At 25.1% G+C, this 20,322-nt stretch overlaps 2 protein-coding genes and 2 non-coding genes across 4 annotated transcripts in view; 1 reads left to right on the forward strand and 3 right to left on the reverse strand.

The window, feature by feature from the left end:
- LOC129611823 (DNA-binding protein RFX2) overlaps nt 1–12,668 on the reverse strand; it is a 37,376-nt gene extending 24,708 nt beyond the window's left edge. Inside the window, exons 1-2 of the mRNA XM_055525197.1 lie at nt 12,360–12,668; nt 12,205–12,286 (exon numbers count right to left, since the gene is read on the reverse strand). The gene's annotated coding sequence lies outside the window, so the exon portion shown is untranslated. The remainder of the gene's footprint in view (nt 1–12,204; nt 12,287–12,359) is intronic.
- On the forward strand, nt 11,029–11,100 carry Trnad-guc (transfer RNA aspartic acid (anticodon GUC)). The gene has a single exon. It is a non-coding gene; the product is annotated as a tRNA-Asp (tRNA).
- On the reverse strand, nt 11,428–11,500 carry Trnav-uac (transfer RNA valine (anticodon UAC)). The gene has a single exon. It is a non-coding gene; the product is annotated as a tRNA-Val (tRNA).
- Nucleotides 12,669–15,260: 2,592 nt separating the features above from the next.
- Nucleotides 15,261–19,493, reverse strand: LOC129611712 (negative elongation factor A). Its single transcript, XM_055524994.1, has 6 exons — nt 19,287–19,493; nt 18,755–19,009; nt 16,570–18,696; nt 16,115–16,507; nt 15,904–16,059; nt 15,261–15,699 (listed from the first exon to the last, which is right to left on the reverse strand). The coding sequence occupies exons 1-6, from the start codon at nt 19,491–19,493 to the stop codon at nt 15,529–15,531; spliced, it is 3,309 nt and encodes a 1,102-aa protein (XP_055380969.1). The 3' UTR covers nt 15,261–15,528.
- Nucleotides 19,494–20,322: the final 829 nt, after the last annotated feature.

The raw sequence follows: 20,322 nt of genomic DNA on the forward strand, positions 1-20,322 counted from the left end.
AAACAAACTTAATTTTTTTTTAAGTCGCAAAAAAACATCAGTCGAATCCTGGTTGCTCATCACTGGTATAGACTTTTAAAATTACACATCATGCCATCTGGTTGGACACATTTGAAAATACCTTTGACAAGTAAATATTTACTAATCAAATCATCATTATAAATAAAATTTTCATTATTTTCCAACATCAAAATTAAAATAAAAGAAATATTTAATTAAAGAATGTGAACAAAATTTTCATCAAATTTAAAGAAAATTATTTATTTTTTTATTTACAAATTAAAATATTTTTTGTTTTAAAATAATTAAGACAGTAAATAAAATTGACAATTTTCAAGAAAATTCTTTAGTTTTCTATTGCTTCCGGAAGGATCAAATAATCAGATGAATACATGCGTGTATACTTACAAAAAATGTAAAACATCAAATAAAATTAAAAATTTTAAGAATTGATTTTGCTTATACATATACATAGAGCACTTGGGGGTATATACTTGAAATTTAGGGCACTTTTAAATCTCAACAAAATATTTTAAATAATAAGAAAATTTTTGTATTTAAAAAAAAAAAATTAAATTAAATACATTTTTGAAATGAAAATAAAGTGTACAAACATAATGTATGTATACAAATATTAAGTTCATCGCTTTGTAAATATGTATAGTACACAAATATACGTACAAATATACATGTGTATAATTTTTATTATTAAAAAAAAATTTTTTTTTTCATAATGGTTTTTGATGTTTTTTACAACTTTTGGCAAAAAAAAAAGCTCATCAAATGGTTTCATAAATTTGTATAAGGTAAAAATGTTTGTATATATATATATATATATTTTGGGGACAAAAAAACAAAAACAAAAAGTAAAATCTTATCATATACCTAGGGTGTTGCTATGAAATTAACTCTAGAATATTTGAGAGTTCCTATGGTAAAATTTAGCAAGAATATAAGAATAAAAAAAAAACAAGGACTCTCACTTTCTAATATTTATTTACTTTTATACATACATACACTTTTATACACATATTTGTAATATATTATTTTATTATTTAATTTTTTTTTCTAAAAATACATGAATATTTTTTCACTTCAATTATTCTATATAGACAGTTAAAGCAAATTGCAATTCATTTTCTGTACAATCAATGTGTAAATTAAATTTGATTTAGAATCGAGATTTTGTGCTAATCAAACAAACACCGCTATATTTGGCTTAAAGAAATTGTTGATAAAAATTTGAATATTCCAAGAAGGTTTGAAATAAGTGTCTTATAATTAAAATTAAAACATATTTTTTAATAAATTTGTCATTTAAAAATTTTTGGTTTTTTCTTATTGCTACTCACTGTTACACTAGTACATATTTAATTTATTTTGCATACTATATGCATTATTGATTGTTTGTCAAAAAAAACTAGTAGTGCCATCTATAAATATACATATGAATGCGATGACATTTAATATTGGAATTGTATTTTTCTTTTCGGAAACGATTTTCTTTTTAAGTCTTTAAGCTCAGTTTAAAATAAATATTTCAAAGACCAAAAATTTTAACTTATTTTGAGAGTTTTAAAAAAATTTTCTATTTTCTCATTTTTTAAAGTTCTTTGCATCAAACATTTATGCTGTTTTTGTTTTATTTTAATTTTTCTAATTAATTTTCTTAATTTTCTTAATTAGTCCATTTTTCTGAAATAATTTTCATTTTGTTTCATTGTGCTGTTAGGATTTATGCGCCTCTTTGAAACATTAATTTTTAAAGTAAAAAATTTTGAAAGTTTTCTTTATTTGATAAAATTGACTTTATTTATTGTCTAGAGAAATTAACCATATATATTTGAATATGTGAGGGTTTATATACAATACTGTTACGAGTATAAATATCTTAAGTCAACAAGTTTCCACTATTTTTTTTTCGAAGTTTTCTGAGAGAAAGAGTTAAATATACATATAGTTTTTATGTGAAATTGAGCTTGGTTTAATCTAAAATATTTTTCATGTACATATACTGTACTTATAAGTGTAGCATAATTTACAAATCTTCTTTGTGGAAAATTCAGTTCAAATTGTAATAGGGCCAAAATTTTTGTGCTCATGTATATTCTTTAATAAAATTAATAGCGCTTCAATAATATTATGCACACACCTACATATTAAAAATAATGTTATACATATAACAAATAAATCATAGAATGACTTTACGACAAATTATGCATTTTTTTTATAATATCACGAATTTTAACGACTTTCTTAAGGTAAGATGATTACGTAAGGAGATAAATTCCGACATTTATTTAAATTTTATTTATTATTTTATTAAAAAAAAAAAACAATTCTTTTAAGACTTTCAACAACCCTGCAGTATATGTGAACTCGAAGCTTTTTTTTTTTTATATTCCTTATGAAATTGTCACAAGTTATCCAAAGATAACTATAATCTTATCTAAATAGTGATTAACTAATTAAATATACTGATAATAAATAGTGATTGTATTAATATGTTTTTTTGTTATTAAAGATTTTTTATCAAATCACATATATATACGGCTATAGTTCCAATATATGTATAAAATTTAAATGATGTAATTTGTAAATTCATGAACTATATAATGGAAATTAAAGGATTGATCTGTTATACAGTACAGTATAACGGAACAGTATATTTTTTTATATTATTTGCGTAAAATTCGAGAAATTTGCAAAATTTGACAAATGCAAAAAAAGTTCATTTAAAAAGGTTATATACAGTGGAATCCGCTTAAAATCACATCGGATAGCATCACCCGTTTATTTTAATTTAAATGTCGTGACACAAAAATTTCTATTGTATTTGTAATAAAATAATGGAACCACTTTTAATTTCATTTAAGGTAGTAAATTGTTTCAAAACTCATTTACCAAAAATTGTATTAAATTAAAAATGAACAAAATTTATCTACTATATACTAATAGTATAAATATCGTAAGTCAGTCAACACAGAAAAATTTGTCAATAGATGGAACATAAAAAATTTCACTTATAATTTTGTTTTTCATATAATCTCAATTTTAATCTATTGTCAAATTTAATTAAGTAAATGTCAATTTATGTTGTGTGTAGTAGATTTCAAAAAGTTCATAAAGTTTAATTGTGATATTAAATTGATCTTATTTTTTATCTGACAACTCAGTTAATGTCATTAAATTCTGTGCATTTTTTGATGTGATAACAACCGGACTTTACTGTATTTTCCGTTCTAGTCACTTATTATTGATATTGTTTAATAAATATATCAATAATAAGTGAATATATTTCAAATAATTTTTGTTTCAAAAATGATTTGAAATATATCTCTATTGAACAATTTAAACTTTTTTTTTGAAATAAAGTTAAAATATATGAATTTTTTTGTAACACAAATAAATTTTTATTAAATTTGAAAAATTTTTGGAGTACAAATTTCGAAAAAAAAAATTTAAATTAATTGTATGTATGTATTATAATTATAAAAATTGTATATACATATATAATTCACTGATATGTATATATTTTTACAATATGTCCGTCTATTCATACAATAACAATATTTCAGCAAAAATTTTAATTTTTATATTGGTAACAACTTTCATGTCAATTGCATTTGATTAAAATATTTCATTCAAAATTCACTTTTTTCTATTTATCTTTCGTATATATAATCTATGTATGTATGTATATTAATGCATTATAAAAAAGTCAATAATTTAAATCAAATTTTAAATGTATGTATGTATGAATATACCGAAATATATTATGAATTTACATAATAATGCAGTATTTATTCTGTAATGAATTTTTGTTTTTTTCATTTTATGTAAGAGAATAAATTCTGGAAATTTCTTTTTGCACTTATTTACTTGGCTCACTTATTTAATTTATTTTTTAAAAAATATTTATGTATAAGAAATTTAAAAAATGAATTTCTTATTATTCAAAATTTTCAAATTTCTCTTACGTTTTCTCTTTTTTTTTTTATTAATTTATTTTAAATTCATTTTATTTAAAAAAGAACCCGAAATTTACATTTTTTTTGACAAATCTAAAATTGAATTTTTTTTCATTAATTAATTTTGGTTATAAAAACTATTTAATTTAAAATTTGAATTTTTTTTTTTAATAAATTAAAAAGCACAGATCATTTGAAATTTTTTTTCAATAATAAATAAACAAAAAGGAATTCAAACACAAATTATAAAAAGAAAAAAAAAAGAGAACAAAAAAAAAACAATTTTTTTTTAGGCATTGTTTTTTTTACGTTTTCCTTTCATTTTATTAAATGAATTTTTTGTTTTTTTTTTTTTGTACCTTGTCTATAATTTTCCAAAGATAACAACAAATTATTGATCAAATATTCGTAATAATTTTACTATAACTACATAAGAATAAATTCAAAACCATTTTACTCCCGCGCATTATTAGATAGTAACTAAAAAAAAAAAAAAAAACAAGAACAAAAACAAAAATTTACTTTAAAATAAAACAAAGAAAAAAACAAACGCTAATAACAAACAACAAAGAAAGGATAACTACTACTAAAAAAAAAACTAAAATAAAAAAAAATATTGTGCATTCAGGAAGAAAAACCAAGAACAAAAAAAAAAAAAAACAAAAAATGTTTTTGTTTTCATTGTTTTTTAGCACTTTTTCAAAAAAAAATTTAAAAAGAAGCTCTTATTAGTTTCACTTTGTCCATTCGTCACTACATCTGTCTGTTTACATATTTTACAGCCTTGAAATTTCATATAGAAATAGATGTTCAGTAGCAACTTATTTTCGCAAAACGAAATTTTTACCTATCTCCCCCTATCTAAAAATTACAAACCCTCAAAATCCTAAAAATTTCATTTTTTTTGACTATTTATACGATCAATGAAACCATAAACATTTTTTAAATTGCAAAAACGCGGAAAAGGAGAAACATGGTTCTATTCTACAACGGCAAAGCATAAATGAGCAATGAAATGACACCGTTAAAATTAACTGTTATCTAAAATCCGCTTTTTTTTCAAATTATCGTTTCTCTTCTCGAAATTTTGTAAAATTTAAATTGTTTGCACCTTAAATTTTCAAGATTGCACACTTTAGCAAATAAATTCAAAAAACTAACTGTAATAAATGCATAAATTAAATAACTTTTTTATTATCCTAAATATATGCAGTCATTTGTAATATTTTCGTATATGAATTAAAATAAATTAAATAATGTGGTTTTTTTTTTTTTTTTTTATTGGTATGAAAAGAAAACTTCCTTTTATTCGGAATAAAATACTTTTTTTTTTTTATTTTTTGCTTATATATTTCGTGCGCTACATACGCACTTTATCAAAGCTGATTTTCTTCTCTATTTTGTATTAAAAAGATGTATTTTCACTTTTTTAAGGGAAAAGTGCTACTTTACAAATCATTGGTTTGAGCCAACTCTATTTCCTATTAAAAAATTAGTTGTAATGCACATATAGTCGCATTTAAATGTTGATAATGTTATATGGTTTTTTTCTTTAAATGTGTATATGAAAAGGTGATTTTTTTTTTCTTGTAAATTTTTTCTAATTTTAAATAAACACCAGAATTTATAAGAACCGGTGTGCTAACACTATTATGTTTATACATATAAGTATACAAAATACAGGTATAAATATCCAACTTTTTTAATTTTTGATATCATTAAAATATAATAAAAAAAAAAAAGAAATAATAAATAAAAACAAGAATATTACTTTGTTTCGTTTATTCTCATTTTGCTTTTAAAGAAATGTGTATACATATAAAAGGGGTTGATTTAGTTTACACTCTTTTATACGTGCAATTAGTACAGGAAATTTATAGAAAGTAAAAAATTGTTATGGTATTATTCAAAATTGGCCTGTTACTGTTATATAAATTGCTTAAGTTATTTAAAAATTTTCTCAAATTTAAAGGGAATGACAGATAGCAGGCATTGAATTAGTAAATTGATAAATGAAAACAGAATAATTTAACAAGTTGCATAAGAGTAGCATTACATGAGATTCCGACCTTAATTTTACCAGCGCTGTGACTAAACACACCTCTGAACGCTAAGGGAAGCTGACAATTCAAAGCAAATGAAATGTATTTAAAGTTTTCAAAGGGAAAAAGGAGCATGATAATTTAAGATTTGAAAAAATTTAAACGTTTTCTTGTAAATTAGAAAATGTTATTTTCCACATCAGTAATATTCAGTAAAATTTTACATTTATTTAAAAATTGCAGTTAGATTCTCTTACTACACAACAAAAATTATAATTTTTAGATGACATCAATAGAAAACTTGAAAAAAACTTTTTATCTGTGTAAAACATATTAAAAAACATTTGCATACGGTTTTACAGTAATTAACAATTAAATGAAATATTACCCAATATGAAAATTTCCCAATATGTATTTTTTAGTTTTATTTAAGAATATATTTGTGTAGATTATTTTTGAAAACAGACCACATATTTTTTAAATGACTACGTCGCATTCAATATTATTCTTTCTTCACAGGCACAAATAAGTTTGAAATATAAACGCCAGCCGTCGGACAAGTGCGCCCCCTTTTTAACTTCAAAATGTGGTCCATCATACTACTTGCAAGAAAAAAAAAAATTTTGAGAATTCAATTATAGATAATAGATATATAGGAACATAAAATTCCAACAAATTTGTTATTTGTCAAAACAAAACAATCAGTTGAAAATTTCCTTGGAAGTATAGGTAATGGAAACTCAAGTGGCCTATACTCATACTCACATAGTATATATTTATATGGCGTATACATACATAGTGCTCCATAAATTGGATATAAGAAGTTTGTTTAAAAATCTTGTATGCTATCTTACTCAATTTAAATAATGGAATAAAAATTGAGTATTTATTTAACTATTAGACAATTGACAAAATATCTATTATTGTAAATTAATAATATTTAATAATAATTTTTATATATTCATTAATTACCAATTATAATTGTACAATTATAACACTTTTTAAAAATTTCTTTTTTTTTTAACAATATTATCGAATTTTTCAATTTTCCTGTACTATCAAATTTACTGTACTTATAATAATAACTGCGTACATATTACAATTATGTGTATATGAAAAATTTTGGATTTTTATTTAGATATGAATAAGATGTAATATAGAGGGTGCAAAAAGTAATAAAATAGTTGGTATATAAAAAATTAAATGAAATTGGTAAAATGTTAGTGGTGTAGACGATAAGTGAAATTAAAATAATCATTGACAGTTACCTTAGGGACAGGTGGTACACTATAAAAAAAATCATCGAAAAAAAAAACAAAATAAATAAATAAATATTATACACGTATATATACTACAGTGTTATATGGTATATAATTTTCAAAATGAGAAGAATATAATAAACTTTGTTTTGTTTTATTTTGTAAATACGGATAATACTTTCATATATTCTAAAACAATTAAAATTAGGGATGCATGATATTGAAATTAATTTTTCTAAACTATTTAAACTTTTTCGAATAAACTTGAATACAAGGAATACAAAATAAAGTTTTAACTATGATTTTGATTAGAGAAAAATTATATTTCATGAGTATACTATAATTAAATTCTGATGTTGAAAATTTATGTACACACACGTATATAACAAATTTATAATACATAATACTCAAGAAATAAATAATATTTTACGTAGAGCAATAATAATTCAATATTAACTTTTGGACAATATTTTTTTATTCTGTTATGAAATTTAATTTGAAGAGTTTTCTTAAATTTTTTTAATTATCAGTAAAATTTTTGAAAATTTTTTGAAAATTTTTGAATTTTTTTTTTTTGTTATTTTCTACATTTTCTACATTCTATTTAATTTGGAAGAGTGGAATAACTTTAATAAAATAATTTAATTTTTACATTTTAATTAATATTATCATAATCACCTTCTTTTACTGAAATTTGATTTCCGAAAATTCGTTGGGTACACTAATTTCATAAGAAGTGTTTTATATTAGAGTTAATTTGAATTTTACCTTATAATTGTAGTTTTCTGATATAGATATTCCGAATATTCTTAAATATTGATCACAATTAAAATACTTTAACGCTAATCTGATTTTGATATTTGGTTTATCAAGCTAAAAACTATATAATCTTTCAACAAATAACCGTATACTCTTATAAAGATTTTGTCAAAAATAACTTCTTTTACAGTTTAAGCTTCTCAGAAAAATTAAACTATTCTATATTAAACTGAATATATTGAACAGAAACAAATGTCGCTGTTGTAGCTATAATTATATTAAAATTTAATTATAAATCGACTGTTGTTTCTCATTATATGTATTTAGGGGTTTTGAGACTCCGGTGCAAGTCTCGCAGCTAGTGATTACTTTAATATTGCAATTTGTTCAAAAGTATAGCACTAACGTAGACGAGAATGAGAATCACAAAAGATTCTATGGGACGACGTGAGAAGGTTCAAAGAGCTTCAACCCCCTACATTAAAAAAATATTTATGTATATCATCATAATAGTTTGTCTTCCAAAAATTCTTAATAATTTTTCGAGTAATCGTCTCTATACTTAAAATGATTTTTTAGTGTGCAGATATGCTAATATTGTCAGATTGCAATTAATCAAATTTTATATATCTTAAGAGATGTAGATTCTCTGCAAATTTGTAAATATTTCATTATTGGCTGTCAGACGTTTTAATTTAAAAATACATTTAGAATTTAGAGAAAATATATTTTTATGGTGCTGCCAGTTAATTAGATCTTAATAAAATATAAATTTCAATATACTATATAACACAAAAGCAAATGTACATAGGTATAGAAGATTTCACATTATCAAAAATTAAATTTTAATTAAAAAATCATAATTAACATCAAAGTAAAAATTGTTTCAAATTTTTGTAATTCTTCAAATTTTTTTTTGCTATTTTTTTATGGTTTTTGACAAGATTTTTAAAATTTTTATTTCTTTTTTTTTTATCATTTTAATTTGATATCATCGTCATTAAACATCTTTATAATACTAAGCTAATTTAAGGATTATTTAAAGCGTAAAATTTTTAGTAGAAAGTTTATTAAAAGTTGGGAAAAAGAAGTAAAATAGTAAGCTGTGTGTACGCAAAAAAAAAAAAAATAAACTTATTCAAAGCAAATATCAAAACAAATTTTTTTTTATCTCCCTCTAATGAAGTCTTAATTTTTTTTTTCTTCCGCATTTATTTTCTCATTATACAAATATTAAATCCACCCCACCGAAAAAAAAGTATTAGTTCATTCAAGCATTACATAATAAAATAAGGAAATATGAACATTGCAATGGCAGCAGGTAAATTGCACCTGGTTTATAAAAAGAAAACAATATTTATTTGTATTAAGTTGAAGTAACAGTATATTCATGTACTTGATTTTTTTCTATTATATGTATTTAGAATTATAACAAAATATAAACATATTTCGAATAATTTGTTCAAATCTAGTTGCATTCTACGTTGGTTAAACATGCTATTTGGTTAAATGTAACCAATTAGAAATATCTTGGAGTAGTATTCGATGAAGACTTGAAATGGAATGCACATTTAATGGATGTCCACGCATACCCCTATACAACAAAACATCACTTTACTATAGTCTTTTTAATAGCATTGTTACAAATGGAATCGCAAAATAGGATTCTTTCAACTTATGAAAAGAATTTGAATACCATTCAAATTATAAAAAATAAAGCGATAAAATAAATTTATTCGTAATGCATAAGACAACTTCCACAAACCTAATACAAAGCAAGCTTAATATACTAAAATTGAGAGATTACAGAGAAATTATGAAAGTAGTGCATGTGCATAATATTGTAAAATTTGCAGCTAAAACTAATTTAATATTAGACAAAAATGAAGACTTCCATAACTACAATCCAAAGAACGGCCACACACATATGATCACATCCAAGTGACAATTTAAATTAACTCAAATCGACTTACAACTCCAGTACCAAATTATACAAAGGGTTACCAGTTGGCCTAAAAAACTGACCTGCAGCGAATTTTAAAAAAGAATATAGGAAATTAAAGATGGACAAATACAAAGCAATACAATATAATTAGATATATGAACGTACATATAATATTGTGTATATAATATTATATTTTTTTTTTCATTTATTTGTGTCTCTTTTTATATTCTCTTTCTTCAATGTATCACTTAAAATTTTATTCTATTTCATAAGCATAACTAATTTTTCTAACTTTCTTTTTCCTTCGCTTTCATTTCAAAAATTAGAATTATTTAATATTAGATAATAATTGTTTTAAATTCTTTGTTTGACATTAAGGATCTCACTGAAGTATTAGTTGATTGTTTTTCTTGTTTTTATATCTTTTCTTGTTAAATCTTTTGTATTAAATTTTTGTAATTTTACAAAAAAAAAAAACACGTACTTTGTAAAATTAATTGCAAATGTATTTGTACCCTTTTTGTTACACTCTACACGAGCTCATTTCAGATAATTGAAAAAAAAATTAAATAAATAAAATGAGTATTCAAATTTTAACCGATTCTTACAATATTTAAGATTGTTGTTGTAGAAGACTAATAAATTAGAAAATAAACGCTTGAATATTCTGAAGAATATTAATATTATTATTTCCAGTATTATTTTATGAAATAAATCACTAATTGTCATGGATATTACATTTTATGTTCTTTATGTAATTAGATTACTTTGGTTAGAACATCTTCTGGATTTATCTCATTTCTAAACATATATTGTTTACTAAATATGGATTTTATAATAGAAACAAAAAAAATATTAAAATATAACAAAATGGTATGATGAGTTTTTATAAAATTTATTTATTTAATTAATTAATAGTTAATAATACTACATTGAAACTGCTGGCTTTAAAATGAAATGAGTCTATGTACAAAAATTATGTGGATGCTGACAAATAATAATTAAAATCTGCTTCTTATCGGTTATTCATCATTTGCTTAATAAAATTTATGTCCTCGGTAGTATAGTGGTCAGTATCCCCGCCTGTCACGCGGGAGACCGGGGTTCGATTCCCCGCCGGGGAGGATGCTTTTTTTTCGAAATTTTTCAAATATTTGAATTTATTTTTAAAACCATTACATTTTTTCAACTTTCAAATTTCATTTTTCAATATTTTTTATGCAATATAGTAATCACCATAAATATCATACATAAAATATAAAAAATTATCAATGCGTTAACATTATTTGTAACTTTTAAAATAAAGTACAGAAAAATTGTATTTTCATTAAAAATTTACACTGTCCATTACGTAATGTAACTAAACACGTCACAAAATTAAATTACGTATTAAAAAAAAATATTAAAAGTAAATTTTGCTAAAAAAAAAAAAATTAAAAAAAACACTTTTGTGGTTCCATCCAGGATCGAACTGGAGACCTTCTGCGTGTAAAGCAGACGTGATAACCGCTACACTATGGAACCCCTTGTAAGTTCCTTTATCATTTTCTATTAAGAATAATCTACTAAAAGTTTTATATGCTTTTGTATAATTCAATATTTAACAAATATTACTACATAATTCCTTTCCTCTTCATTTCTAATATGAATTCATTAAACAAGTATCTTAATATTAAAATATAATTAAAATATGTTAAATATTAATATTATAAAAAGGAATTCGACATATTAATTTTCTTCGCATATTTAAATATACATAAATAGTACAGATGCACAGATAACCTTATAAACAAATAAAATAAAAGTTACATTATATGATTTGACTATCAATATTTAAATATTTTTAAGCTAAAAATATTATTTCTATTCTGGATATAGCCTTTTAGAGTTTTCCACCTAGGAATACATGTAAATATGTATAGTTTAAATCAATCTGAAGAAAATAATATTATAATGAAATTAGAAATTTAATAGAATACTGGAAAAATGTAGTAACATGTACGCGTTATAGGTTGAAACTAGCTCTAAAGACTATACTCGCAAGCATAAAAATAAAATAATTTATGAACCTTTTCAATGGTGCATGAACATTTCCAACTGCATTGTTAATTATGTACAAAAACATTCAGTCTTTGACATAATATTGTAAATATACAATAACATGAAAATAGTTTATCCTTTATAATTCTTAGTCTATCAACAGAAATAAATTTATCATAAATTCTTACCTATTTTGAGCCGATTTTAATATGCCGGGAACTAATTCCTTTTCATTTTTACAATTGATTTTATTTACATTTACTCTAAAAACTAAAAAAAAAATAAAATTTTTAAAACTTTATTTTGAATTCAAAATGTAAATTATTCATAATGTGCCAGTTACCAATTTTGAAAAATTGTGTTGTATTTTCGTTGTTTGGAATTTTGTTACCGAGGAAACCACCATTTCTCAAAGAAACACATGCGCAACAATAGGAAAAAAGTAAAATTTTAACAAATCATCAAAAGAAATTATAATGCAACATGCATAACAAATAACATATTTTCTGTTTTATTATAAAATAATATTATAATAAACTAAAGTTTAGAATTTCTTTAGGAAACAGTTGATAAATATATCGAGTAATATGGCAGATCGTACTATATTTACAAATTTTAACTAAAATGCTTTTACTTCTATAAAAATACTGCAATATTTATCACAGCCCATGCCAGCTGATACTGACGTTTTCGATTCTTACAAGTGACGTTCTAAATTTTTATAAGGTTGAGTACTAAAAAACTTTTTTTGACAGAACGTAATAGCAAAAACAGTTCTCAGGGTGATGCGATAGATGACACAATGCTCAAGTTTTGCCTCAGCGTCACTTTGTCGCTTATGTAAAACAATTGATTTGGTACGCCAAAGTAGAACAATTTTTTAAAAATTTAGAAAATATTACTTTATATCTATTAACAAAATATTTAAATTTGAAAGATAACGAAGCGACGCTATTATATGAACAAAAACTGCGAACATCATCAAAATCTTCAAAACTTGATTAAACAAAATAAAAGAAGTTTAACAAAGCGTTCGAAAATGATTTTTCTTTGTGTTGTTCATGAGTTTAAATTTCAATAGTTCGCTTGCATTTAGTAAATGAACTTTATTCCGAAAATTACATACATACATACATATATGTATACATATTTCAAATTACTAAGATGATATTATAATAAATTTTTTTTTGTATTTAAAAATTCATGAACGTGACGCTGTAACGCAGGTATTCTTAATTACTATTGAGTCTTTAAGTAAATATAAGTATGTATATGTATGTAAACCAAATAATAAATTATCAATTAACACCGAATTGGAAACAAAAAATCTATCCTTTAAAAAAGTAGTAATTGGTATACCTCCGAAAAACACAATATTTTACTTTTTTTCCCATTGCTTTTAAATTTTAAACCTTGAATGTATTACAAAACTCAAACCTTGTACGTTAATATTACTGTAATATTGTAAATAGATATGTACATATGTTAATGTAAATATGCTATGGTTTTTAAAATGCAGGCAGAAATTTTCACTGCAGTCCTCTTCAATTCAACCTCAGCCAATTTAAAACAAAAATTATTTTGCATCAAGTCAAAAATTCAAGTTTGTGATAAAAAAATTATAAAATATTCAATATTTTTTTAAAAATTTTATATTTCAAGTTTATTGAACAAAAATTACTGCTTTCTCTGCTTTTCCCTACGTATGTAATGATTCCCCTTAATAATTATTCATGTTATGCGTTTTAGGACATGCTGCAACGTAAATTTTTTAATGCATTTTGCTGTTGGGATATTTCATTTGTCTTTCAAATTACACAAAGCAATAGATTAACGCCATTAAAAAAAATTTATTTATGTTTGTATGAGAAATTGTTTTTGTACCATAAAGTGATTTATCAAAAAATGTACGAAATTTAGCCACCATTCAGTAACTTTATTTTTGAAATTTTCAACTCTTGCAAGTTTCCAAAAGAAAATGCATACATTATAGATTTGTTTGTATATATTTATGTATTTTTGAAAATACTTAGATTAGTTTTATTAGAAAAATAATTTTTGTTTGAAAAGAAAAAAGGGTTATATGCAGAATTCGACGCTGCATCTATAACTTGAATAGCTAAAAACTTTAGTGAATAGACAGTAATTTTGAATATGTTTAATTTATTATATTGAACACGTTTTAATTCCATAACTTCTGCAATTTTATATTGGAGATAAGCAAAAAATAATAAAAAATAATTTAATAACCTTGCGTGTTAAAGCAATAACTATTTCTGTTTTAACTTTTATTGGATATAGTCATATCTTCATATATAATTACACATATTGATTTGATGTTTTTGTACAGTCTACAAATTGTTTCTTGTTTTTTTTTTTTTTTAATTTTTTTTAAATAATTTTTAAATATCTAATAATCTTGATTTTATTTTTCATTTTCTTTATACTATATATGCACTTGTTTTATTATCTAAATTTATTACAATTTCATTTAATTTTCAGCAAATTTCTTATTTTAATTCATTAATTAATAACACATTTATTTTTAATTCAAATTGAATAATTTATGAATTTCTTTTTATACAACTTAAAATTATCAAAATTAAAATCTTTAGGACTAATAAATTTTTTCTGTATCATAAACGAAAAAAGAAGTGTCAGTTGAATGTTATTTATAAAAAGACTACAAATATTATATACGTATATAATATATATTGTAAAAAGAAAAAGAAAATTCTAGGGTCACAAATTCTGAAATAAATACATTTTAAGAGAATTAACGTATTCCAATAAAAAAATAAAAAAAATTATCTTTAGTCACTCCACAATGAAAAATTATATTTTTCATAATTAATTAAATATTTCACTTAAGTCTTAAATTTGATCCTTTTATCAGTTTAATAATTTTATTTAAATAAATAATTCATTTTGCTTTATCCGTGAAAATAATACATTGTACATATATAAATTACCGATCAAGTTGATAAATAAATTACAAACAAAATCTCCTTTTTATTGCAATAGGAAGTGCAATATTTTATCAATGCAAGCTAGTTTGCTCTACATATTATATTTTTGAATATTTTAGGAAAATTTCATAAAGATTTTAGTTTCTTTTTTCTTTAAGAATTTGCGTACTATAAAATTGCTTTTATTTTTCAATTATTTTAAAATAAAATCACACAATAAAAACTAAAATTAAAGAATTTTCTAAAACAAATAGCAATTATTGAGTTATTGACTATTGACTTATATTTAATTCATTTTACGCAATATTAAAGTGCAAATTACAAACTTTAATTCTAGTATTTTGGCTTATTTCAGAATTTATAACAAAATTAATGATTTGTTTTTTTTTTTTTTCATTTTTATATCCTATTAATTTGTTTGTCACGCACACATTTACTATTATGCTAAAAATAATAACTAAAAATAATTTTTCATATTATAAATTTTAACAAATTTTTTAATACAATTAATTCTTTTAATAAAAAAATAACTAAATACAAGACCTAGATTATAACTGAATTTGCTTGAGATTGTTGCATCTTATTATCTTGTTGGTTTTGATCTAATCGCCGATAGTTTTGGAATGTTTTCCATTCGCCAGTATTATAATCTAAACGAATTAATGATTCTACTAAACATGATGCTGATGTTCCATCATCTTGACTAACTTTTTCCTAAAATTTAAATTAAAATTTTCTAAATTATTTCAATATTGTACACTAAAACATAGGATTCTTATCATGTTAAACATTTGATAATTTTAAGCTAGTTTTGAATTCGTGATGTAAAAATAAAAAACTAACTTTGCTAACTATGTATATAATCAACTAATTTAACACCAATACGAACAACATGATAGAATGCACATTGTTTTTTACCTCTGTTTCTCCTAATTTGATAACAATAACGTTTTCTGCATTAGGTCTAGGATTATCCCTCATACCAGCCATAAAACCAAGTATAAGAGCTTTATCGGGTCTAGAAACTTTATTCGCCTTTCTAAACATTTCATGGGCTTTGGTAACGTGTTCATTCTAAGAACAATGAAAATTATTAAATCGTTATAAATTGAAAAAATTCTTATTTTACCGATAAAGCAAGGCCTCTTCGAACTGGTTGTTGTTGAACTTGAACCTGTTGTTGAACAATTTGGGTTGGTTGTTGGCGTTGAACTTGAACTTGCCTTTGCTGAGGTTGTTGTTGAGTCTGTTGTTGCGGTTGAGTAGATATAATCGTTTGCGGTCTTTGTTGAAATATAATTTGTTGGGGTCTATTAATAGCTTGCTGTGTTTGTTGAGGCTGTGTCGTTGTTATGATCCTTTGAATTTGTTGTGTTTGAGGCTGCTGTTGGTTTGTTTGCTGAACCTGAACTAATTGAGGTTGTTGTCCTGGTCTTTGAATTAAAGTAATGCCCTGCGGAAGAGTTGTGATATTACCTTGAACATTTGATAGAACAGGTCTTATAATGGTTTGTTGAGGAGGCTAAAATTATAAAAAAAAGATTATTATTAAGAATGATTTTTTAATGCCAAAAGAAACCCTACATTTCCTATTATCGTTTGAACCGTCTGTGTTTGTTGAGGCTGGGGTTGTTGTGAGGCTATTACAACCGGAACCGTACTCTGGGTTAGATTGTTTGTCGGTATTAAGGCAGGTATTTGAGTTGCTTGCTTGGCAGGTTGTTGAATGGTATTTGTCGTTTTTACAAGTCCAGGAGGGCCACCTGTATTAGTTGTCACAAGGGTGGCGCCACTTAAATTATTAAGGCCAGATACACTACTAATCGGAATATGTTGATACATATCTCCACCTATATTTCTTAATATAACACCTTTTTGAGCTAAATAAATGGTTTTCCCAGGTGAGTTGATATTTTTTGAAGACATTATGGTGAATTTAGGCTGCTGTGTAGCATTAGTATTTGAAACAACAGTATGAGTCTGAATAGGTTGTGTTTGCTGTATTTGCACTTGCTGCGCTTGTTGTTGTTGTTGCTGTTGTTGTTGGGCTTGTAATTGAGCTTGAATGTGCTGAACTTGTGCAGCTTGACTTGCTGGTTGTATAGTTACTGCTCGATTAGGTAAATTTACATTCTGAATATTTAATATAGTAGGTTGTTGTGTCGATATTAATGGTGGCGGTTGCGACTGCACATTATTTGATCTAGATGTGGAAGTCATCATAACTGTTGGTAGCGTAGGCGCAGTTTTCAACAAAATTTTGGTAGGTTGGGAGGCGCCACTTGCCTGTAAGGCTGGTGTTTGGATTATTGTATGAGAAGGACGCGCCTGCGCGAATGATGTTAACGAAGGCATCGTTGTTGTTGTGGAAGTTAATATATATTGCGTTTGCTGTTGTTGTGGAGGCTGTGCTTGACTTCCTCCTAATGTTATTTGTTGAGTTTGTAGCGGTTGATTTGAAGATACTATAATTTGTTGACCGCTTGAATTTCTTAAAATTTGTTGTGTTTGCTGTGGTTGTTGTATCTGTTGCGTCGACTGTTGCAATGTTTGTTGTTGCGGCTGCTGCTGTGTCGATGCCGGCGCCCTGGGTTTAATGATAGTTTGTGAAATTATTAAAGGAGCTCCGCCAGGCTTTGGAAGCTGAGATAGAGGAATAGTTCTTGTTTGTGGTGTAGTTTGAGTTTGAGCCGCAGTGCTTGATACTATTGTTTGCTTCCGCACTTGGGAGGGTTGTGTAACCTTAACTGAATTATTATTATTAACAGCCTTATTTGAAGGGGACTGCGTTATTTTAACAGATATATTATTAGGTATAGTAACAATGTTATTAAGAGTTCTCATAACTTGCGGTGGTGACTTTATTGCTGGCACCTCAATTTTCGGCTCAATTTTTTCAATCTTTTCTATTTTTATAATGCTATCGTTTGTCATTACTTGTTGTTCAGGTTCAGTTTTTATTATTATTTCTTCTTCCTTAAACTTCCGTTTGTTTGTATTTACAGTTACAGCTGTTGTTGTGTTCGTCGTTTGAATTTGCTGTTGTGGAGAACTATTAAGTTGAGTTGTAGATAAAATGGGAATATTATTTTGGCTGGAAACAATAATAAGTGGTTTTTTATCTATTGGTTCTTCTTTAATAATTGTTGTTGTAACAGCAGGAGTCGGAGGCTGCGCATATATCGATGTGGAAGCTAAACCTGCTGCGTAATCTGGAGTCGATGAGGTAGGAGTTGTTGGAGTTACAACAGCTGATGCTGCTGGAGATAGCTCGCTCGCTGCAGATGCAACCGCTGCAGCAGCTTGCTTTTGTTCAGCCGCTTTCTTTTGTTGTTCTTCCAATTCCAATTGACGTTTTCTTTTTTTCTGTGCAGCATAACCTAATGGTTGTTCTGTTATATCAATCACCTTGATGCCACCGTCTTTTCTTCCAGCTGGAGTTCTACTCATGTTTGGCCTGTGTTGATTTGCAGTACTTGTAGGAGAACGGAATCCAGTTGTTGGTACTCTTGATGGAATGCCTTTAAGAGGAGTTGTGTCAGTCATTTTCCTTGGCATTCCTCGTGATCTAAGTGGTATTGTAGGAGCTGAAGCCTTTTTTAAACTCGATTGAGCATCAGCAGACTTTTGTAAAAGCTCTGTTCGTAAATTTACACTTTTGGGCTTCCGCTTTAATGTGAAATGTTTAACAGGATTTTGTTGCTGACCAACCTAAAATTATGAAATATTTCGACGATATTTAAAGAAAATATTCGATGTAGCTACTTACCACCGAAATTAAGGCATTTTTATTGAGATATTGACATTCAAGTGGCAACATTCCTAAATCACTATGTTTACTAACTAATTTTCTTAATTCGTTGACCATATCTGTAAAAATAGGTCTTGTTTCTTCGTAATCCGATATCTCTGTATTTAAAGACCCCGTAGCAGCGAAAGTCTTCATAGTTTCGGATAGCATTGATACCCATAATTCAGAATCTAAACCAGCTACTTCTATAATTTCCTCTAACTCTGTTTTCCACTGTCAAAAAAGTTCGTATTTATACAAATATAAAATGTTTGTTTGGAAAAGGCGCGAGATGCTCCTCAACCTCAAGTTTATGTTCATTTGGTTTGGTTAAGTACTTGCGAGATAAAAAAAAAAATTACCCAACCACGATTTTGTTCCCCGGAGTAAATAGTAAATAAATTTGTAAACATTATTATAATTTGGAAACCACAAAACCAACACAAATACACATATTTAGAAGTTGAAGAAACAATACGAAAAATTTAACGAAAAATAAAATTTAATATACCTCTTCAACAAGACGTCGCGGGATGTGAAAAAAACTTAACAATAACTTTAATTTAACTTGGGTTTGGAGATCTGGAAAACATTCCTTTATGTTTCTTAAAACTTCCTTATTAAGTTGTGAAACAATAGACCCGCTTATCCAAGAATCATTTGAAGTTCCTAATTTATTATGAAGCCACAAAGACGTATCATGATCTCTAATCGCCATCTTGAACTTAACTAAAAACTTTTCGTCAATTCTGATTATAGTTTGTTGCAAGCACAAGCAGTTGGCGCTTTTGTCATTAAAATTATTTTTATGTGGCATAACCCAACAAGCCTAATATAGTGCTGAATTCAACATGTGACAAATTTTCTCATGCAATTAAAGCGATGGTAATTCTAAATGAAGGTAATAATTTTGGCAGTTTTTGCTTTTGTTTGATGTTTATATTTTATCATTTTCATAATTTTTTTTATATTATATAAATAACATATCTTTGAAATGAAAGATATTGCTTGGATAACAAATTTTTTAAAAGTTATATGACAACACATATAGCAGTTTCTATAGAAATATTCCTGAGATTTTTTAGTTAAAAAAAAGCAATTTACAAAACTAATTCGAATTTAACTTATCTGCTTTGATTCAATGCTACTTGTTCTAAAAATAGAATTGTATACTATTTCTTCTTTAACATACTTGAAGATTTAATGTGATTTAAGACCAGAAATCAAATCTTGCTATCCAAAGTAAAATCAATTACTATCGTAGACCTGATACTGAAGCAACACGAAACGTCAATGTCAACAAACTTTATTGATATGCAATATTATATACAATTAATAATCCAGATAGAGATAATTTTAAAAACAATTAAGATAATTGAAATAATTACAATTATTGCTTTTTAACTAGAATTATAAATGTAGTCATTCAATTTTGTCTCCTTAAATAATATTTCGCTGAACGCGTTTTCCCCTCTTTTATAATTTTAACTTAATAGGATTATGTATGAAACATATCAAAAATAAAAAAAACATGTCAAAATATTGCA

The sequence above is a fragment of the Condylostylus longicornis genome, unplaced genomic scaffold (assembly GCF_029603195.1).
Source record: "Condylostylus longicornis isolate FDR11 unplaced genomic scaffold, ASM2960319v2 ptg000055l, whole genome shotgun sequence".
In the NCBI taxonomy this organism is placed as follows: Eukaryota; Metazoa; Arthropoda; class Insecta; order Diptera; family Dolichopodidae; genus Condylostylus; species Condylostylus longicornis.

What these genes read in the sequence shown, in the direction of transcription:
- LOC129611712 (XM_055524994.1), bottom strand. Translation starts at nt 19,493, where the DNA reads ATGGCGATTAGAGATCATGATACGTCTTTGTGGCTTCATAATAAATTA. An exon ending in AAAATGCCTTAATTTCGGTG is followed by an intron (nt 18,697 to 18,754) that starts GTAAGTAGCTAC and finishes TCATAATTTTAG; the next exon opens with GTTGGTCAGCAACAAAATCC. An exon ending in TCAAATTAGGAGAAACAGAG is followed by an intron (nt 15,700 to 15,903) that starts GTAAAAAACAAT and finishes TTTAAATTTTAG; the next exon opens with GAAAAAGTTAGTCAAGATGA.